The sequence below is a fragment of the Accipiter gentilis genome, chromosome 25, assembly GCF_929443795.1.
Source record: "Accipiter gentilis chromosome 25, bAccGen1.1, whole genome shotgun sequence".
Lineage (NCBI taxonomy): Eukaryota > Metazoa > Chordata > Aves > Accipitriformes > Accipitridae > Astur > Astur gentilis.
The window spans coordinates 21,715,023-21,737,826 of record NC_064904.1 but is presented as its reverse complement, the minus strand read 5'-3'; the positions used below and the strand labels follow the sequence as shown (position 1 = coordinate 21,737,826).

The 22,804-nt window shown below is 43.8% G+C and overlaps 1 protein-coding gene across 1 annotated transcript in view; it reads right to left on the bottom strand.

The window, feature by feature from the left end:
* Positions 1-22,804, bottom strand: part of MDGA2 (MAM domain containing glycosylphosphatidylinositol anchor 2) — a 384,110-nt gene that overhangs the window by 83,850 nt on the left and 277,456 nt on the right. The window contains exon 9 of the mRNA XM_049828627.1: positions 767-1,036. Coding sequence (XP_049684584.1) covers positions 767-1,036 — 270 coding nt within the window. The remainder of the gene's footprint in view (positions 1-766; positions 1,037-22,804) is intronic.

Below are 22,804 nucleotides of genomic sequence, written 5' to 3'. Positions count from 1 at the left end.
GCTGATGTGACTGCAGCGACCAGAGGACCTCAGCTTGGGCACAACGTTAGCTGCAGGCATGGGGTGTTGCACGATCAGGCAGCTGAGTCTTCCAGTCACGGCAACTGGTTTCCAATAGAGGAAGAATCGAGACTTGCACGTCTAAACACCCAGTTTAACATTCAGATCCAAGATACTAACGCTAAAAGACACATACATTTTGTCTCAATCCAGCGCTGTAATTAAACAACACGGGTAGATCATGGCAGGGGTTGCACATCCTCCCTGAGTCTGTGATGCTGTGTGCTAACTTCACAAAGTCCTTTGCTTTTTGAGAAAAGGAACAGATTTCAACACCCCTCTGTACTTGGGCAGCTTGAAGTTGCTTGAGACTGTGGTCTGCCCACCCTGGTCTAAGAGCTTGCTGAGCGTACCGAAAGAGAAGAGGAATTTCAAGCCTTATTGCGAACTTCAAACAGCAGAAATTTGCTGCCTGATGACTCTCTCAGGCCTCTCTCAAAAGCGTACTGACAGATGCCTGCAGAGAAGGGATATTTACATTTTGCACATAAAAATCTTTATCCTCAAACCACTGAAATAAGCTAAATCTCCTATGATGTTGCCAACCTCCCCAGAATCCAAACCAGCTGCCTTAAGCCACGATTCGACTTCCAAGGACGTATCTCTTTGGCAATTCGTTAGCTGAAGCACGACTCGCGTTACCCAGCGCGAGCCTGCAGCACGCTCAGCCCATCGCCTCGCCGCACCAAGACGCCGCCGAGCCTACCTGTCACGAGGAAGCTGCACCGGCCAGCGCCCGCTTCGTTGATGATGTTGCAGTTGTAGATGCCGTAGCTGTCGCGGGAGAGGCTGCCGACGGTGTATTCCGTGGAATCCTGGACGTCGAACTGGCCGGTGCGCAGCAGCTTGCTGCCCAGACGCCACTCGTAGGTGAGGACCCGGGTGGGATATGCCCTCAGGACGCGGCAGCTCATGGTGATGCTCCGACCTTGGCCTTGCCGTATCTCCAGGAAGGTGGGCTCTACGGCAGGGGGGTCTGCGGGAGACAAGAGCGGAGAGTGGGAGCTTTGTGAGCGAATTAGCGTGAGCGACAGAGTTCATCAGCCGCTGCTGAAAGGCTGGAGCACCGCGGCATGACCTGGCATCCACAGTAGGGAACTCAGTAACGGTAAGTATACAACCTCGACAGATACCCATCAGCTAGTAACAGAAATGTACACATCCAAGGCATTGCATTCTGCTTACTGACATTTTCTGCGGAGTACTTAAAGATACTGTGCTACTTGACCGACGTTATCGCTCGAGAAGCAGCGAGAGGTCCTGCGCCTGTGCAGCCCAGGAGGCTCAGCCCTCCGGAGCCTCACAGAGGAACCACAGACCCCGACACACGGGACTTTCTGGAAGGGGAAGGGGGAGAAAGAGAGATAGAAGCCTTGACTCGGTTTAGATAAAGCGCGCAAGACGACAATGACCCTGGCACGGTGTCGAGGCAGCAATTCTGCATTCAGTGGGGGACCTGACTTTGCAGTGGCAGAAGACGGATCAATGCAGCAGCACAGACACCCCTCCACACCCCATCCCAGCAGCTGCCTTCAGGCTTCAACAAATATATAATCATATGTTAATATTTTCTATCCACTCAGGTGGTAGTTTTGATATTCCAGTAAGCACAGAATTGGCCGTTTTCCCATAACTTGAATTAAACTGCATTTTAAATAATTTAGATTTGCAGCTACAAACTCTGACAGACTTTTGATTCCAGCAAAATACAAAATAAATAAAATATAGCCAACATAGAGTGTATGCAAAACCCTAACTTCACCCTCCAATTTGCCTTTTGATAACTTAATCATTGCAGAAGAATAAGGGCAACCTGGACAGAATAATGTTGGCACTCAGCTGTTGTCAGCATAGCTACTTAGATCAGGTAACGTGCATGAAAAACGTGCATGTGTTTGCAATTGAATGCAAAACAGTGAGTGACAAGACATTCTGGCTCTTTAAAAAACACAGCTCATTTTTTAGCCCGTGAGAAAGGAGAAATCCTGAAAGCCTCCTGTGCCAGTAAGATACATGAAATCTTTGCATCCATATTAAAAGAGCTGTCTTACAGACATAAAACATAAAAATATAAAATCCCTGACGAGCTCTGCAAGAGAACTGTCTTCACAGAGTCCACGCCGTGCTCCTTTCAGAAGGAGATCTCTTTGACCGTCATGTCTACAAGAGCATCTTGTCCTCCGGTTCTTCATTGGTTCGTATCATCTCCATCACAGATACTAATAACCTTCAGACTCTTTATATTTAATTCCCTTCAAAATGGAAACTGTAAACAGATTCCCTCAGCTCCTGTAAATTAGGAACTATACTTGCACATGTACTGCAACACTACTGCTGCTCTTGCTTAGACGAGAATCCAGCTAAACACAGAGTACTTAAGGTAAATTTTGGAGACTGTCATATTAAGACAACATTACTTAGAGCTCATGACATCTACGTATCTTATTTGTAGCTCATTGCAATAATCACCATTTCTCTTGCATCATGATCCAAGTTTGGAATTACTGGGAGAGGACTACCATGATTTGGCAGCAAGGTGAGCGGAGAGGCAGAAGTGATGAACAGCACCAGAGGCGGGACACGGGGCTCAGTGGTGCGGGATGACGAAAGGGCAGATATTAACTCTGAGGACAATTGTCCCTGACTGAGATTCCCCCCAAAATGACTGACGAAAAAGAGATGACATGGAAACTACTGATTCAAAACCCCATCAATCCCAGCCTGACCTTTCCTCCTTGTAGATTAAATATCATATGGCTTTATATAATTTTGAAGCCAGATGCTTAAATGGTACGTGGGCTGCAGTACAGCCACAGAGAATTCCAAATAAAAGACCAGAAATGCTAAATCCTCAATAACACAAGCCTTCTTTCCATTGATAACATCCCCCAATTTTGTGTCATCAGAAAATTTCATCACAGCTTGACTATTCATTCTGCCTAGGTACAGAATAAAACATATCAGAGAAGACAAATTAGTAAGAAATTCCACTCGTCTCTCTCTCCAGCCTAATGTTTGCCCTTCCTACACATCCCAATAGCGCCTTCATCTGCCCTCGCTGTACAATCTCTCCATCTTATTCTGCTCCATTAATAGTTTTGCAAGGCAGTAGCTTTGCAGAGAATTGTTGTCTTAAAGATAAGAAATACTCTTGGAAAAGAAAACGTGCCAGATCTCAGCGTTCCTCTGAGGGAGAACTGTTTAGCTAGTCAAGCCTGATCTGCTTTTCACAGATTCTTATATTTTCCTCAAAGCACTCTGTCTTACAATTGTTTGTATTTTCCAAATACTTTCTAAATCATGATATGTAATGAATGTCAGAGAAATTGCTAATCAAATTTACTAATATTTACTATCATCCAGTCATTTCTCTGCCCTGAGAAGTAAGCTCTCCAAGTTTTCTTTCCACTTCAGCCATGATAATTCCATACCCGCAGCCTCTTCAGCCCTATTGCCTTTACCCTCAGAGCCAGCATCATAATATACCTTGAAATCCAAGCAAATTTCTCACCAACTTTGAGCTGGACACAGATTACCCTATCAAATAATACAACATAAGGATGCTCAAACAGCATCCTCCACTGGTCCCGAGTGCCAGGGGAGAGGGAGAGCACAGAGGGCACGGGAGAGCTTTGGGATAGGAACTTTCTGAAAGCTCTGTGTGTGATGTGTTAAATAACCTTTAGTGGATGATTTTGTTATCATTTTTGCCCATTACTTAGAAGGCCATTTAATGTTTGAACATCCAAAACTTGTCTACAATTTGCAATAATGTCCTCCTCTTTTGTTCGTTTTGCTGCTTCCATTTGATGCACCACATTCAGTGAACAATAATTCTCTGTTCACCTCTCCATGGCAGCTTCGCTTTAAGGACTTTCAGCATATATTGGTATTCAGTCCTCTCTTTCTTCTTCCCCTGGTTTATTTACTTATAGGATACTTTAGCCTTCTAAATAGCTTTTAAATGAAAGTTTCCCCTGCCTTTAAGGTCAAAATAGTCTTTAAAATAGAGAATTTCCATCTATCCACGAACAGATGATACCCAGTGACAGAAAAAGAAAATTAACTTTGGTTGCTCATTTCAGAGTTACACTTTTGCAGGTAATAACTTTAATGGAAAAGGAAAGGGATGATAAAAACTACAATATATAACAGTAGCCAGAGCTAACAGTTTATTTTTCTGTTTTTTTGTTTTTACAAGATAGTGACTTCACAGCTAGCAAAGGTGCTAGTGTCTCAGGCATCTTCCGAGAGTAATGATGCTCAGAAGGAAACTTACTCCATAGCTGTTTGCAACTTATATGTGTTTAATTCATTTGCATTAGCTCTTCCCCAAGGCTTTAGCAATTTGATTTAATTTACTTTGCTGTACTTATTCTTATCTTTCATAATTCCAGCATTAGTTTTTGAAAAATATATGGAAAAGCTGCAAAGGAAGTACAGTTCATTCTCTTAAACAATTATCTTTGGAAGCAAACAGTCTGAAGTTAAAACAGGCTTTATATTAATGTTTAATGAATTTTTTTAGCCTAAGTACATTCATGTCTTAAGGATTATAAAATGGAAAATGAAGGCTCTCTAGTTATCAGGAGAAATGACAGCAAGGCTGCTTGTTTGTTTTAAACCAGACAGCTGCTCTTCATGGTGTGGATGATATCATGGTCTTTATTGTAAGATTTGTTAAGGAGAAAACGTACCATTCAGGGAATTTATTTTGACTGTGTGGCCTTGAGCAGAGACTTTTACCTGCTGATTTGGTTTCTCCAATTTGCATTCTAGCCTAAGCAAATTAATTAGTTTCTCTCTCCCAGCTCTAGCAACAGGAATAAATATGAAAAGCTGAAGCCTCTGCTTCAGTTTCTGTTGCATTTGTAGCCACTTTTTATTTGATTGACCCAATAAGAACGTTCTTCTGACAACAATCTACGTCAGCTACAGAGAAGGAGTAACCTTTAGTTACTCTCAGAGCGGGATTTGCACCACAGAAAACAAGGCCAGTAAATGATTAATTAAGGTCGGGTAACACCATCTTATCAGGGGCTGAGGGTCTGGGAGGGCAGGGGACGGACGTCCGTGATGGACGGGGCGATGCGAGAGGGGGGACTCGCACCCTCCCAGCCAGGCACCGCTGCTAAACCACCACATATTTAAAATGCCAGTGAAGCCAAGCTGATTTAAGCAAGCGCCGTTTCCAATATCTGATTGAAATGTACTGTAAATTATTTTATTGCCTGAGGGATGTGCCATGGAAAGCCAGAGTCATTCTAGCTTAAAAAGGCAGCCTTTCTTCTTTCCTTTTCATTTTTTTTCTGAAGTTATTGAGGGCATGTTTGCCTGTGAGGGAAAGTTACTTGCTAGGATTTGTATCCTGCCTGGTAATGAAGGCTTGGGCTAGGCAGTCAATTTTATTTTTTTTATTTTGTGCCTACACCTGTGCCTCTGATATATCACGCCCAGGCTCTGAAGATTACTCTCAGGAAAATTGTGTGGCATTTCTTCAACTTCCAGCAGAGGCAGCACTTTGTCTCCCAGGCCACATCAGTGAGTAGTTTATAGGTTACAAAGTAGATATTACATACTATGTTGTTGGCAATGGGGGTTGCGTGCTTTTATAACAAAAAATGATTCATTAATATATATGTGTAAATATACCAGAGTTAGATGCATGGAACTCTGCTGTCTGATACATGCTTGTATAGATCAATAGAGTCAATATAACATATAGAATGTCTAATCAAATATTTTAATAGGTTTTACCTTCCTCCAGTATCATTTGTTCTGAACCTAAAAATAAAGGAGGTCTGTGCGCTTTCATGTGATATACAGCTCTGCAGACTTCCTCGGCAAAGCTGCTCAGAGAAGCCGCACTCCTGGAACGCCGGTAGCAGACAGTCAGTAGAACTGACAGTAAAGCTGTATTTTCCCTTTCTTTCTTTTTTTTTTTTCTTTTTAATTGTAACAAGGTACCTCAGCAAAAGCTTTTAGAACCCCCCCCAAGCTCTCACGGATTAGGATGCACAGGTGTGGATGCGGGGGGGTGTCTTCTTGTGTATTAGCAAAAGACTTGAAGACAGGAGATACTGGGGAAGAAGAGCTGCTGAGTTCACAGTACCTGGGATGTCCTCGGGTGTCGGTGGGGGCTCCCAAAGACACCCACTGCTCGTACTGCACACTGCAATACTGGGGGTGTCGCTGAGGATTGAAATCTGAGTCTGGCTAACAGCAGCTGGGGAAGAATACCGCAAAAATTGAGTAAACCGATAATAAAACCCGTGCATATAATTAATTCATCGGTTGCAAAGAAAAACCCAGTTCCTAATGAAGCCCAGTCCAACAGAGCCTAATCAAGTGATGCCTTTAAGGAAGGAGATCTGGAAGCTGTCGTGGATATTTCTCCGAAAACAGCTCAGCGTTCATTAACAGTGCAAACAGCCGGCGACGTCCAGAGCTAACCGAAAGGGAGAGACCCAGCGAAGCGATGGCGCAGCAGCAGGTTTAAGGCAAATGGCAGGAACCGTTCCTTCAGACAAAGTACTGCGGCCATTTGGGGCAACTCGTTGCCGTGTTTTGTTCTGGAGGTTAAAGTCAGAACGGAGTCGGACCCGGCCAGGCACGATACGCCTACGAGCGGCTGTGAAAACTGGTGGTGGGAATAGAGCCTCCAGCAGATCACTGGATGCTGAGACATGCTGGGGAAAGATCGCTCTATTCATCTGCACTGCAGGACTCATTACGATGCTGGCAAAGCGTTACACGATTTCCACCCCTCTGCAGTCGTTATTCCCATGTCTCCATCCTCCAGCTGTTCTCTCCGTGCGCCTCCAGCTATTCTGAGGATTATTTTCATACGCAATTGAAAACTAAAATGAAATGGCACTTTTAAGCTTTCCAGGTCCTGACTTGGTTCCATTTAATGCAGTAGAAAACAAAACGTCACCAAAAAATAAATTCAAAGCAGCTTCCTGGCTACCGCGGAGAAGCAGCCAGACTGACGGCAAGGGCTGGAGAGCAGCGCTCCCTCCCAAGGGATCTGTATAAATACTCAACTGGGACCACTAAACTGCTCTCGCCCCAGCTCTGCGAAAACAAACTACCCCCCAAGACCCCGCTGATGGCAAAGGACGTGCCGAGCAGCGTGGCGGAGAGCAGACGGCCGCTCCGCCTGCAGCATCCACTCCGCCAGCCCTCTCCGCTGTGCTTCTCCAACGATGAATCCACCAAACCCCCCCCCCAAAACCCGGGACCCTTTCCCCAGGAGGCAGGGGAAGGACAAGCACCATCGTCTGCCTCGTCTGCTCCGTGAGGAGCTCCTGGAGAGCTGCCTTTGCGTTGGGCACTGCAAAGACAACACCAGCCAGTCCTCTCTGGGTGCCATGGAGAAACGCTCTCGGCTATGAGAACGGTGGAAGCGCTACGTGAGTCTAGGCAGGTAAATTCTTTAGTCTTTACAGCTCTGAAGTGATTTACAGCTGCTGTTATCCAGGCAGGGCATGAACTCCATGAAAATACCTCCAACAGCTTCCACAAGTCAGTGGATAACGGAGCATCTCAACCTCTGTTTGTATCTTTTTGAAGCTAAATGAACACTGTATTTTTCAAGAGAAACAAAAATCCAATATGCACACATTTGAAAAAATAATAATAATACCTTATAGACTATAAACAGTTTTACAGTTTAAAGCTAACTCTTGTGGAGTTTGGTGGCTAAATTGAGATTCTGGTATGTAAGATTCCCTTGGTTCCCACAGAGGCCCACAGAAAGCAAGTGCTTATATACTTAAATAAATGAAAAAAATAAGCAGAGGCTCTATTTTGTGAAGTTGAGAGATCCTAATAATGCCGAAGAGTTAGGCAAAAAAGAATCATGAAAATACCCTTTTGAGGCAATGAGAAACTTCTTACAGTGCTGCCTTACAGATCTTGCTTGGTCTTTTAATCATACAGAAAATTCAAAGGACATTGACCAGACTGCAAAAGCACACTTGGGAATTTATGTATTTCTGGAATTCTATAGTCAAACTTGTGGTTTTGCTTAGCTACTGGGTTGGATGTAAAGGTGACTGAATAAAACCTGATGCCCGGGACACAGAGAAGACCAGACTAGATGGCCAGAGAGCTTTAGGAAACTCGAGTACATAAGGATGGTGATCCCCATGAAAATGACAGCAGTGATTTTCCAGGCAAAGCTCAGAGACAGATATTACAACCTCCAGTAATGGATTTATTTCAGTGAAGTGAAAACATTATGTCCGGAAATAGAAAAAAAAGTTACTTGCATACCCACCCATAAACTAAAATAGAATTGCAAAACCAACCTGCAACCACGCATTCACAAACCAGCCCTGTACACAGAAAACAACCCGCAACACGCCAAGGGCAATCCCTATTTGCGTGGAAATTCGCTTCCCAGGTGTGACACCACGGAAATTTTCTGAACCTTTCGGACCAAGGGACAAGTGCATGCTAGGGAAGGGAGGGCACATCGTGCTGAGGAGCTCCGATGCTCCTGGTTACCTATGGGACCATCACCATCCTGTAAACCAGTGGTAAATGAGCTGTCTTTCTGAAGTGCACCTTCGATAATTGGAGCTAATTAGGATAGGCGGCACCTAGAGGGAACACCCACTGTATTTACAGTGTTTATCAATCATTGCTTTTACAATATACCACTGGCACTTGAAAAATACCCTAATAGGAATTTTTTTAAAATTCACACTTACTATAAATTACTACATTCCCATCGGTCCTTATAAAACATTTCTTATGTAGGACACATCTCAGTATTCAAGGAAGGTGCCCAGCTGGCACCAATAGCCGGGACACCGTGGGTTTCCTCAGAGAAACAGCTCTACGGATACCACCTGAGCATCTGCCCCAAACTCTCTTCAATTTCTGTTTTCTTTCCCAGAAATCCCCGTGAAGCAGTTTTCAGTGATCCTTTTCTTGTTGTAAGATTATTGAAAAATATTTTAAAAATCTTGGAAAGAAAAAGGAAAAGGGAAGATTGTTGCCTGTGGTAGAACTATTTCAGGTATATTTTCACTGTAATAAAATCTGACTAATATAAAAAAAAGGTATATTTTTAAAGAAATAAATCACCAACATTTAAACTTAAAAAAACACAAACAAACCCAGAAAACTTAATAGACAACTTACATCCTGCAAATTTGGCAGCGAGCATGCCGAGCCCTGCCTCGGCTGTGCCAGCACTCCTGGTTTGCCGTCAGGTCCCGCTCTCCGGGCACCCACATCCACCCGCGCTTCTCTCCCGGGGCCGCGTCCCCACTGCAAGCTCTTCGGGGCAGGACCCACTTTAGAGAGTAACATGGGTGTCATCCACACGGCGTGACACCGCCACGACAATGCTTACAGCTGCGTGATAACATGCCAATAAATGAAATATGACAGCGCTAACAAGCACAAAAAAATTTTCCTCCGAGCCCAGCAATACTCTGTGTTGCCAAATTCACTTTATAAGCAGTAATTACTCTGGAAAAAGGAGAACAAGAGAGCTGCACTGCTTTAGCATGCACGGATCTCCGCAAGCCAGGTGGAGGAAGCTGAGGATTATATTGCAGCCACTCAGGTAATTGGATCTATATAGTTTAGTTTATAGTGGTAAATTTATCAGCCCTACCCATGTCAGGGTAAGGTCAGACAAATAAAAATCTACTTTTATTCTCTAGCTTTAAAAAAAAAAAAAAAAAAAAAGCTTGTTCTCCTAATGAAGCTGAACTTCTGCAGAGGATACTTACTGTCGCTCACAGAGGATGCTTTAATTGACAAATAAGTCGAACCCTTTGAGCAAATGACCTTCCAGCAATTCTGGAGGCAGAGAGGACTGTTTAGCTCTCGCCCCAAAAGCCTCGGGAGCACATTCCTGCATTTCCTCACTGTGAACGAGGGTCAGGGACGGGCAACGCTCTGCCCAAGCTGCGATTTAAGGGTGATGCAGGGAGTCTCTCTTAGGCTCCTACAGGGTGCCAGTTATGGAGAATTGTATGAGAAAAATAATATATGAAAAAGGGTAAGCTCCCAAATCTAACTCCTTCCAGAAAAACATGATGGTGCGCATATCAAGTACCTCCCCCCGCCCCCGCATTGTAAAATTAATGTTAAATAACAGTTTTCATAGGTAGTGGTCAACAAGAACTGTCTTAAAAACATCTGAATTGAAAATTGACTTTCCCTAAATAATTTTCTTTTTCATCAAACTCCTATTTTCTTCTTAGAAAGCCAGGATCAGCTGAAGCTTATCAGTTTCTAATTAGTTTTCAGGTGATTTTTGTTAAAACCAATAGTGGTTTTCTTTGTTACTGAACACTTGAACAATTCTGTAGAGTAGGTCTAACAACAGATTCTCACAGAAAAAAACCTTGCCGTTTTCTGCTCCAGGACTCTTAACAGTATAAATCAGACAAGGCACGTGAGGATGGCATTCAGCAAGAGCTGGAAAGGTGAAAGAGAAGGCCTGAGCTCACAGCAGCGAAAGGTCACACGAGGCACAAATCACTGGCAGGTGCCTTTTTAGGTGCTTTTCATACTCCATTTAATACACTAAAACCGAAATAACAGCAGCCTGGTGGGAAGCTGCACCGACACCACGATGTCACGCAAAACCTGCCTGACATCCTAGAAGATCTAACAGGGTAAAGTCGGAAAGAAAAAGGACATTTCTTAAATTTCTCATTCTTGTCCCAACTTCCAGCCGGTGTCCAGGAGGAGGTATCTCATGGGGAACGTCTGGCAGAGCTGGGTTTCAGAGAAGAGTGAGCCGTGAGCCCCCCAAAGCACCAGAGAATGCTCCAAACACAGCTACAAGCCAAACCCACCTATTACCATACAGGGCCATTACTATGGACACATGCCAGTGGATAATTTTGGTTAGCTCCATTTAGTGCAGGGAGAAGGCAAACTCTCCTCCCGGGTGCAGACAACACTTGCACGACAAAGTCAAGACACTTGACACAACTTGGTTTTCATTCCTGGCACACAACGCGTGGCACATCGCCTTATCCGCGGGACTGAGATTGCCCCTCACGCTTCATCCAGACAGGGGACAGCATGTGCCAGACTGAGCTTTCAAGGGAGTCTAAAGTTTTACAGCTAACCTAACTTTCAGACCTAACAAGGTCTAAATTTCAAGTTAGAAGGATTTTGAGTTAGGTAGATTTCAGGGTAAGTTTTTTTTTTTTTTTTTTTTTTTTTTTTTTTTTTTTTTTTTTTTTTTTTTTTTTTTTTTGCGTTGGCTGCACCAGCGCATGTTAGTGCATGGTTTGCAGAAGGATTTACAATCACAGACACCTAGTCACCACTCTGAAGAATTTGATAACTTCAATTTTCAAGTTGCATCCACTGGCTGCAGACATTTGCAGGGATTTTTTCCTGGCTGATGCCCCTGCCCTGCTTTTGCTTCTTGACAGGAAAATAAATTTTCTGAAAATATTGAACAAGCAGCAAGCGTCACACAGCAGCTCTGAGTTTTATAAGATTAAATATTTGTGCTAAAACACGTGAAACTTTTGCAAGTGAAAAATATTCAAATGAGTAAACAAACAAGAAATAACTTAGGAGTAAAGCTGCAACATTAATTTTCCCACATATCTGCAAATCATTATTTGCTTTATTTGACTAGCTCTAGCGAGAATGTGATTGTTGAATAATGATGAGCTTCTTTAAAAAGCCATGAAACGGGTATAATCCACAGACTTTCAATAGCGTCTACTCTGTTGATGATCTTTTATGGGCTGTGCTGCTATTCCTTCTATTTTGTGAAATGAAAATTGTAATGTCTGAAAGTATAAATCTTGAACAACGCTGTGGCAACTCTTTTTATCTTACAAGACATCACGAAGGAAGCAATGTCTTAACCCTTAACAGCTGTCCCTCGTCCCTCCCTCTGCATGGGCAAGTCATGGCACCCAAATTTGTCTCACCCCTCCCCAGGACCGAGGAACATCCCTGGCAAAGCAGGGACCCGCTGGTGACACCCTTGCAGCCTGCACGCTTTGCCGAGAGCTAGCCGGGATAAACTCTCCGCTTCTTTTAAAGCGTTTTTCAGCTGAAGAGAGATAGCACACGAACATCATCTGCCAACTTTGCAGGTAGGTCTGAGCTGTATTTAGTTTTGCTGGCCGTGCACTTGGTCTCAAAGTGTTTTATGGACCCATAAAAGAGACTGCAATCCCACAACAATGCTGCGATGCAAAAGAAAAGCCGTACGTCCCCGTTTCACGTAGCCATCACGCTGTGCGTGGCTGCAAGCCGTGGGAGTCGCCTCTGCTCGGAGCTGCTCCCCACCACCAACTGGCGATCGTAAATCAGGGCGTTTGTTTTGGAAGGGTTTGAACGAATGGTGAAAAAAATTGCACTGAAGATTTGTCAAGCCCTAGGAAGCTTGTTTTAAATTCAGATATGGGGGAAGGATTGCCGTATCTGTCCCTTGTTCTCCCTGGAGCAACCTTCCCGCAGTTACCAAAGGGCTGACCTATGCGGAGATGAACTCAAAGCAACATCTAAAAGGAGTCCTACCAGAACCGCCTTTCTATTGCATCTCCATGTGGTCTCGTCACATCTCATTCCTCCAGTCCAGCCCTACCCAACCTGCTCTCGATCAAATCATCCCCTTCCCTGCTGCTAAAACTATATTGTTTCTCCTATTCAAATCTCTTCACAGGCCTCCGGGATATTTAATCAGTGAATACAAGCGCCTCGGTTGGGGAGAAACTCAAGGTTCAATGTGACTTTAAAGAAACTGTCAACATAACTACCTGATTAGACATGGGAACTGTTATTATTATTTTAGTACCAGACTTGCTGTCTCTCTCCATTTCCTGTGCTCTATTTGCTTATTTTCCCTGCTCTATGAGATGGGCCCTTCCAGGTATTAGAAGGAACTCTCTCGCCAGACCCTAACCTCCCCCCGCCCCGCCCCAACCCTGCTGCCTTGCAAAGACCAAAAAGGTCTCTGCTTCTGCTTCTCGGGCCAATTCATCATAATATTTCAGAGGTATATTTTCTGAAATCCTTGCAGGAAAGATCCTACCACATGTTGCAAAAGTATGACTTCTTAAAAAACCTTTTTTTGACTTTTGAAGATAATTTAATATCTCTTTTCCAGAATTTTCTTTAGATAGGTTAAGAAAAAAACTGAAAAGTGGACAAACAAACCGAACTCACATAAATATAAAAGAAATAATGGAAATGGCAGCTAATGGTTATTAAAACATATTGGTTTTACCCCATTAATACCTATATGCTTTTCTAAGAGATAATGAAACAAACATTCAGGTATTACATTCAGTCTATGTAGAAATGTTAATTTTAGAATGAAGAGACTCCTAATTCACACATAGTATTTGTCTCCTTAAAAGCAATCTGGAAAATAACTGCAAGAGTTATTTCACTGTTAAATATTATACTGCTTCAATCAAAAATCCCCAGTATTTAATTGCAAGGAAGAATTTTCACAGTGGTTAAAGAAAACTACCACATGAAAGGTTAAAGAAAACTTTAACATACTTCAGCACTTACGTACCCAAATAACACCTAATATTCACTCAGTATTTGACATCTGCTGTATCAAGCAACCTTCTTAAAAGCCTAATTATAAATATTGAAAAAGCCCTTCCCCTGCCTGCTGCATTTGAACCACGGTGCTCAGCTCTCCTCCCTTAGTTATCCAGACAGGTATGCTACACCCTCACTCTTTCCTCAAGTGATTCATCCCCGTTCCATTGAAATATTTAGCAGCAAAATTCATTTTCAGGCTACTCAGTCCCACAATAAGCACTTCATCATTTGCAGGATTAGGCCCTGTAATACTGAACATGTACAGAGCAGAGAGGAGGACGCCCTGCCCAAACCACCCCTCTGAAACGCCAGAGCTCCGAAACGGCACAAATTGGGGAAGTTACGACAGATATCACAAATGTGCATGGCGCAAAGAAGCAATGTGCCGACGGGGAGCTGTTTGCGACGCGCAATGCTGTACAGCCAGGAAATCCTTGGCTGTGCCCCATGCCTGCATCCCGAGTTCAGCACAGATGCAAATCCCTTCAGGACAAAGGCAGGCTTTGGAACCACCATCACCAACACTCACACTGGATCAAGTTTTTTTACTAAATCATTTTTCTCATCACCATCTGGTCCTTCAATAAAAGGAAGCTCTGTCACTATATATGATTTCTTTTCTTTTCAGTCAGAGAAGCACAAGGCTATTTCGGTTATTAAAGGTCTTCCTGCTGTATGCTTTTGTATTTTTAGTTAAAGTTCTTCAGAAATATCAGATGCTTCAGTAGAAATCTCAGGCTACAAAACAAAAAGGAGGAAGTCACCCCCTTTTAAACGAAATTTGCAGAAAGGCCATCTCCTGATGACGAAGTCTTTCATGAAAGAAAAAAGATCTTCTAGTTCTTGTAACAAAACCATCCTCTTCCATCAGATCCCGCAATCTTTGGAAACACGTTTCTTGCACAGCACCACCATGCCATCACCGCACGGTCACTGCTCTGTGCGCAGAGCTCCCTGGCACTGCTGTAGCACGCATGACCGGTGGCATGGGCTGCTCTGCCAGTACTCCCAACCTGGGCTCCCTTATTTCTTTTTCTCGCACGCATTCCTGAATAAGTGCATTTTCTTTGCAGTGTCACCAGCCCGTTGCTTGCTGAGCGAGTTCTTGACCTTGTTGACTGCATGAAGGCTTGAAATCAAGGGGGTCACTCAGAGCAAGGAGCATCAGCCAACTTGAGCTCTTAGCAAGAGCACAAGACCCTTCAGGATGCCTACAGCGGAGAAACAGCTAGGGAAGCTGCTGTGAGAGCAGCAGGATTGGATTTGAGGCCAACACAGCACAAGGGTGCAATGCAAGGGCACCATCCCAGGCGAGGGACAGCGTAGCACTGGGTTATTGCTACTTTTCCTTCGTGATTAAATACCTCCTGCAGCTCAGAGCAGAGAAGCGATGCCAGATCTATTACGTTTCTATCTCTGGCCATCTGAGCAGACAGATGATTGTGGCTCTCTTTCTCCCTTGAGTTCCTCCCGGTCACCCTGGGCCAAAAAAGAAACGGCAAAGGAACAGGCTATGGGGTAGGAAAAATAATTCCTGCATCTTGGCCGAGTCCCCAAAATATAAAGTTGCCTGTGAGAGGTACCTGAGTTATTCTGCACTGGAAGGATTGTTGCTGCTCACTGAAGTTAGGATGATGGCCAAAGCCTTCAAATTTTAGTGCAACTCACTAGCCCCAGAATGATTTCATGGTGCATAGTGGAATAGTGTTTAAAACCAGATTTGCCAAGAGAACTTTTATGCAGACGGTGATGAAGTTTTTTTCAGCCTTAACAATCCATGAATATAAAGTCTTCCCATTGGAACTATCATCACATTTCAGAACTATTATTCTCACAGGAGCTACATTTAAGCACTGTTATTGCTCAGCTAAAGCCTATAGCACTACAGTGCTTTTCACCAGCCCAGGAAAAGCTCCGTGAGTCTAATGTTGATTTGCATTTACTAAAAATACTGTGCGGCATTAATACAAGATCCTAATGTATTTCAACAAGTGCCTTTTGTGCTTGGCTTTTGGATAAAAGTAAATGAAAGAAGATTTGAAAGGCCAAATAAGACAAGTAAATAGCATCAATTCTAGATTTGTGTGACTTTAAACAAAAGTTAAGTTCTGCCATTGTCCTTCAAGCACTGGCACACAAATAAAAGTTCAGGACTAAAGCAGCAAATCTTTCACAACAGCATGTACTTTATAATGAAATCTTACAGAGCAATTTGCTAGTAATTTATGTCATGTAGCAGCCAGAATCAACCACTTATGTTTAATTTCCAACTAATTAGAATTGTGCAGGGTAGTAATTCTACCTGCAAAATGATTCCTTTTAATGTAGCACATGTATGTAGGCATAAATACATGGTCATCGGAATCCGATTCCTACAGAAACCCCCGTGGCAGCAATAGCATTTTATTTGTGCTTTGGCTAATAGATCCTCTTCAGTGAATGAAGATATGCAAATTTTTATCATTGTGAAGATACATTACAAGAATAAAAATGCAATGCCTGCATGAAAATTAAATGGGCTATAAAAATAGCTGCGATGGGTTCTTTCTAATGACTTCTATGACAGATGTAGGCATGATTAATGACGACGCAATAATGCCTTGGCTGAACTTAATCACTAACACATCAGTTAATATTGACAAAGAGGAAATGAATGATACAGAGGCATCTACACTCCGAATCACTAGAACGGAGTGCATATTAACTACTCTGGGAGGCTGAGCATAGGCAGAGGTAATACGTCATTCATAGCCTTGGATCCAACTCACCTGCATGGGAGTCCTGCTGAACTCACGGCACCAGCCATGGTCCTGGCGATTCCTTAGTCATCTGGTAGCTAATAAATCCTCCGGGAATCAATCCTTCATTTGTCACATTTTTTTTTGTTTATGTATAGCCTGAAATTTGCTGGGACCCTTGAGTCTACAAACTATCTGGATGTGTTCTGAGATCCAAGGGGTCCAACAATAGAAGGGACAACTGCAAGTAGCTGCTGTGGCCTCATGCCTCCAGAATTTAACTCCGGTATTTTCACGTCAGACCCATAACTCGACTCTGGGCTGGAAGATACAGACTTTTGCAGAAGATGTCCCAGCTCACTTTAAAGATCTCTGACAATGAACGTGAATCCACAACCATATTTCAGCTGTCCAAGTGATTAAAAAATTACATTTCATTTCTGGATCTTTCTCTACTTACTTTTGGAAATCATATCCTCAAAAAGTTATACGTAGAACTAAATCTATCCATGTATTTTATTTTCTTGAATAAACTAAATAAATTAGCTTTTCCAGTCTCCCACAGCAAGGCAGTTTTTCCAGCTCTTGCAAAGAAACCCCAGATCCCTTGATGGATGTATACCATAATGCTGCATACCCTAACCTTGCACCACATAGCTGATGGACACACATGGCCTGAGGAGGGATGCCACTAGGGATGCAGTACACAGGGTGATTTCAATTCAATTCCATGGATATTAGTACTACAGCCTGAATTGTTTAATCAATGACCAGGAAGGATGTACGAGCCTTGCATTGGGAAGAGGATATAGAACACGAGGATTAAATGAATATTAAATAACAAAGTAGATGACGCGCTCATACCTAGAGCTAGGTTAACTGGCAAGCAGGGCTCGTTCAACCAAACTGCAAGTTTCTGTGCAAAAGTAGAATTGCAAAGCTCTACGCCAGCGCCTGCTGGAGAGCAACACAGCACGGTGCAAGCAGCCCAGGCTCTGCTCTGCTGCCAGCCTCGGGTCTGTTCTGGGCCGGGAGAGGCATTGGGAAAGACTTTTTCATGAGGAGGCCAATGCAGCTCTGGGACAGGCCCCCATGGAGGTTGGGCAGTCCCCACCCTTGGAGGTTTCGAAACTTGGCTCAAAAAGTCACGGCCGATCTGGTCTAGCATCGGTGATAGAGATGCTCCGGCGTCTCCGAAAAGCGTCACCGGTATCTACAGAATGGGGACTGCAAAGGCGACGGAGACATTGCCGTGCACAAGCAGTTCACCGTGAGCTCCTGGCGCAGCAATGAGCAGCTGGGGAAGCTGATGGAGGGAGAAAAGAAGGGAGCTCACCTCTGCAGGCAATGCCAGCAACACCAGCTTGCAAACGCTCCCACTGTCCGCATGTTTAAAATGTTGTTGGGGAGAGTCTAAAAAAAAAGCCAGGAAACTGATCTGATGGAGAGACAAAATGGCTTACCAGAAGCAGAAAAATAGTTTGATCTGTTTAACTTCTCAAAGCAGGGATAAAGAAGTGACTGGATGGAACTCTATAAACACATCCACACTGTGAAAATGCCGAGTCCTACAAGGGCACTCAAATACACAGGAAGGGAAGGCAAACCAGGAAAGAACAGGTGAAGTATGTGTTCGGGCAAATTCAAGGTAGACAGAAGACACGGATTTTAACAGTAAGGCTGTTAAAACCACAAAGGAAGCAACGCACACACTCTTTCTTGTTATTGTCAGGCTGAGCTATTGACATAAGTCATTGATTAAAACAGTCAGTGACATCTAGGTCAGCAGTATACAGGAACCCTGACTAAATGATTTAACTGCGCATTTTAAACACCGTGCCTCATTCCCGCGACCGCTCTTGGAGCTCTTTGCATTTTTCCAGCGTAAGGCAGGGGAGCCGCAGCCTGGCAGAGCGGCCAGCAGCAGCCTCGACTATCCCGTAACTACGGACATGGCACCGGTCACATCCAACGGCGGCACAGCTCGGTCGTCCTGGCGTGATCTTCATCCCCCGGAGACCGTGGGAGCACGGGCTCCCAGCGATGCTGCCGCTGCCTTGCCTATGCTCGTGCATCGCCCAGGCTGCGTGGGACTCCCTGGGAAGGGATGGAGAAGGATGCTATCGCCTCGGGTACAAAATGCAACAGGGGATAAATCTGAAAAACCAGGCAGAGAGAGGAGGCAGAGTAGAGACATGCTGAGCGAGGAGCAGAGTACATCTGGAAACACCTGGGGGAGATTTCTGCACAATGTTTTGCAATAAAAGGCATTTTTTACCTGGACAGGGGAGGCAAATAGATGCTCTGAGGAGAGCAGAAAATATAGAAATGTGAACATAAAACAAGTGTATGGACTTAAAACAACTCAGAAAAAAAATTTACTGCTGCTCTGGATGGTGTTTGCGGCAACCTTTATTTAGCTTGAAACAGGTATCAGTTTTTTCACCTGTGTACTTTATTTCTCTTGGGGACAAGGTCACTTTATAAGCAAATGTTTTTGGTTTTTTTCTTTCTGTTGATCTGTAGCAAAGAATTACCAATAAGAGAACAAATTTATTTCTTTCTCTGTCAAGGCTGACTCTGTCCTTGGGAGACTTTGGGCCATTTCATGTGCAAAAGTCATAGCATTAAGCTACGTTATGCTTGTACCTTTGGGCCAGGTGAGGCTTTCATCTCCTTTAGAGGCTAGGACACACACAAACATCAGAGACTACGGCCACACTAAAGCCGACTGAACTGGTCCTATTTTTTAAGCAGCCAAGGTCAATGCTTTTAAATTCAGAGGTCGGGGATTTAAACCCTGGAGATGGCTCAGCCTGGGACTCTGTTACAGCCATGGAAAATGAGAGGGACTAGGCTCCGAGCCGGAGGGCAAATTGTCTTGTGGGCTACAAAGACAACTTTGGGCAAGTTTAAAAGAAAATAGAAGAAAACAATTAGTGCCAGAAGAGTACAGCTCAGAGACACACCAGCAGGACAGGGGCAAAAGGGGAATTTATTAGGGCAAGCCTACTCTCAGCTCAGACAGCCGCTTCTCCCCTGGACCATTCCTCAGGGCCTCCTGAGCAGCAAGAGCAGGACCAAGTGTCCTCAGCTGAGGCAGAATAACCAGGTCTGGGTGTGTTTACCCTCTTTGAATGAGTTGCTTAGCAAATCTTAAATGGTGCACCCAAATGGGAACATGTGGACAAATGTTTTTGGTGCCCATAGGTCATGCGAGAGATGCTTAAATCTGCTCTCTGCAATCCGACTGCAGGAATTACACTGCTGAGCACTGAAGATACTGAACTGCAGCAGCACATCTCAGGGACAAGGGGAACGACTCACTTTCCCACTCCGGTTAACAAAATTCTTTGAGAACTGGCCATGGGACAGCCTGGACACCCTCAGTCAAGCACTTCAGAAGAAGAGATAGACACCCCCTTTCACTCTTGCCAAAACACCGCAGGTGCCACCTGCTTTGTTGAAGGTACTTGTTCTTCGAGGTGTACAGTGGGTGAAAATCCTTGGACAGAAGAGGGAAGGGCATTGCAAATGAAGGCTTGGTTTTATAGGATGAAAGGGAAAATCACTTCCTCCCACAGGCATGTGGATTTAGTCTGAATTTCTTTGGGTTTTTTGGTTTTGGGTGGGTTTTTTTTTTCAAATCTTGGGCAAAACTGTACCTTCACTAGAAATTTAGGATTCATTTCTACATCCAGCCTCATGGGACTACCAACACTTACAACTTTTTTCCCCAGACGTAGCTAAATCTCTGCCTACCCCACTCAAATCTTTATCTGGATAATTGTTGCCTAGGCTGCTCCAGCATCACGAGTTGAATCTTCCTGAGAAGCGATTGAAAAATAAAAAGGTCTGAGAAGGCAAAGGGCAGCGCTGCGTCTGTGACAGGGATTTGCAAGGCACGAATTGAAGATCAGGGTCTTACGGTGGGTCCTGGAGCAACCTCAGGACTAAGCAGGTCCTGCGGGAGATGGCAGCACACGAGGGCACAACGGAGATCCCTGGATGGGAGCAAGCAGGGGCACCTCCTGCAGCAAGCGCAAGCACTGCACAGCAGATGTTTCTAATTTCAGTCTCACGCACCGGTGCAAAAACCTATCCTCTAATGTGCATGGTCCCTCCTTAATCCAGCAAAACTCTCAGTTCACATGCTGGCTCCCTCTCCCGCTGCTCTACAGCCCTGGCAGCTGAATGCCTGTGTGGCTTTTCAATGACTTACTAGCAGCCCAGAATATTGATGGGCTGAGAAAAGAATAAGCACCAAGGGCAAGACAGGCTGAAGTAGTTCCCTGGCCTGGAGATGCTGTTCCCCCCCACACACACCATATCTTGCATCTTCTTGCCAGTTCTTTTCTCTTCTAAGGGCTCTAAGAAATGAATATAATTTTATTATTTATCATCATAAATTAATTGAATATCAGATTGGCAGAGGCTATACCACTTTTATAATTAAAGCCTTTCTCTTCGCCCCTTTCACTTGATCTGGAAGATACGGAACAGTTCAGTGTGCATGAATTGCTCTGCTAGGGAGTAGAGGTACCTAGCTGAAGAAGAAATGCTCTCCTTACAGGCAGCGTGGAAGAATAAACTTCTTTTAAATCAACTTTTAGGCTTGTTCCGTTCTTATAGTCAGCGCTGCAATTGGTACTAATCTATGAGTTCTTTTCAAAGCACATGGATAAATGCTCTGGTAAACCAGATTACTGCTCCAGGACGGGCTGCAATCAATAACTGCATCAAATAGGGAACGGTCATCATGAGAGAGGGACGAAGCCAGCTGCCAACGCGCAATTCACTGGCTGGTATTGAGAAAGCAGGGCAGAGAGGAAGCGGCCTCAAAGATATTAAGTTCATACAATTTTAATGGAATATAAGTTGCTAGAGAAAGAATCAAGATCCTATTAATGTCCTCACTGACGGGAAGATTGAAGCACGAACTCGGCTTTATTAGCCACTGGAGGACGCAGATGGTATAGTGGTGGACTCAACGCCATACCGTAAGTGCAGCTACAGCTGGAAACCGTCTCTATTAAATAAAATATAAGCTAGAGATGAACCCAAAGGAAGCTGTGCTGCTTGTTTCCCTCCTCAGGAACTTTTAATTTGTCTATACATTCCCTCACACCGCAGCTTTTCCTTCTTCTGCTATCCTGAACCTCCATTTCCTAATGACAGGTCCTTAGTCCCGAGCCAGCTACAGTGACACAAAACCAGAGTGAAGCCTATTCCCATCCTACCCTTGTTCCTCTCCCCCAAGGTTAGGTCTGGATGCATGGAATAGTTCAATTATCTCCATACTCCTGGAATGTCCCCGCCAATTAATTTTTTTTTTAATTTTGTTATTGTTTAACTCCTCAAAGCAATTTCTTAATGTAATTGCATTTTCTTAAGGACAAAGAAAATTTTGTGATGCCACTCAGCGAGCTTTCAGAGGGGCTGTGTTAAAGGCTGCTGTAACTCAGAGATAGCACCTAATTAATGGGCCTGCCCTGAACACAACATCTCCCCAGAAAAAATGCCGTGTTTTGCAGTTGGCGTTTGCTCTATGTCAGAATGAAAAATGATGGAAAATGGTGGCCTTTTAACATTTTAAAGATTAGAACACTCATGGGAAACAAACAAATAAACCAACTTCGACCCGGAAAGCTATAAGGATGTTTCAATATCTGTATTCAGAGCAAAATCTAGGCATCTATTGCTGAAAATTTGGCTTTAGAAGATTTCAGCCACTTGTTTCCACCTCCAGCAATTCAGGTTTGAATAGGTCTTTTCGTTTTTGAAAGGATCTTACCAAAACAACCATTGTGGCTCCGGCACCTCCTTTAAGTGTATACATCAAGATTGCAAAAGCCCAGGTTCGCCAAGCGGCTGGATCTAGACACTGAATTAGGAGCAGTTGTTCTAGCTTGCATAAATACTTATTAACTACGCCATTCAGAAAAGGTGCCCAGTAACAAGGATTTCTGTGAAAGATCAAACCCTCTAAATCAAGTAAAACACGGACTTAAAAATACTAGTCTTTGATATTGCATGCAAATGTCCTAACCATTACCCTGTGGCTTGGTGCGAGTCCTTCTGGAACAGTATTGAAAACAAAACCAAACCAAGGAAAGCCAACCCAGAAATCAGTTTCTAAAGCTTTTGTGACACTTTAATCCACCGCCAGTCTTTGCTTTGACAAGATAGCTTGCTGAAAACATCATATTAGATCATCTAATGAGCTGGGGGCTATGATAGCTCTGCTTGTGATTTTGAACATAGCATAATTCAATTGAAAAACAAAACAAAACACACTCTGCAGAAAATATATCTGCTGCCCTCTCTAATGAAATGTGAGGCTCCCTAAAAATAAAACAAAGTAAATGCAGTCACAATACATACACTGGATACTCCTAAGAACTGCAGTATCCGTTAACGATCGTTACTACCAA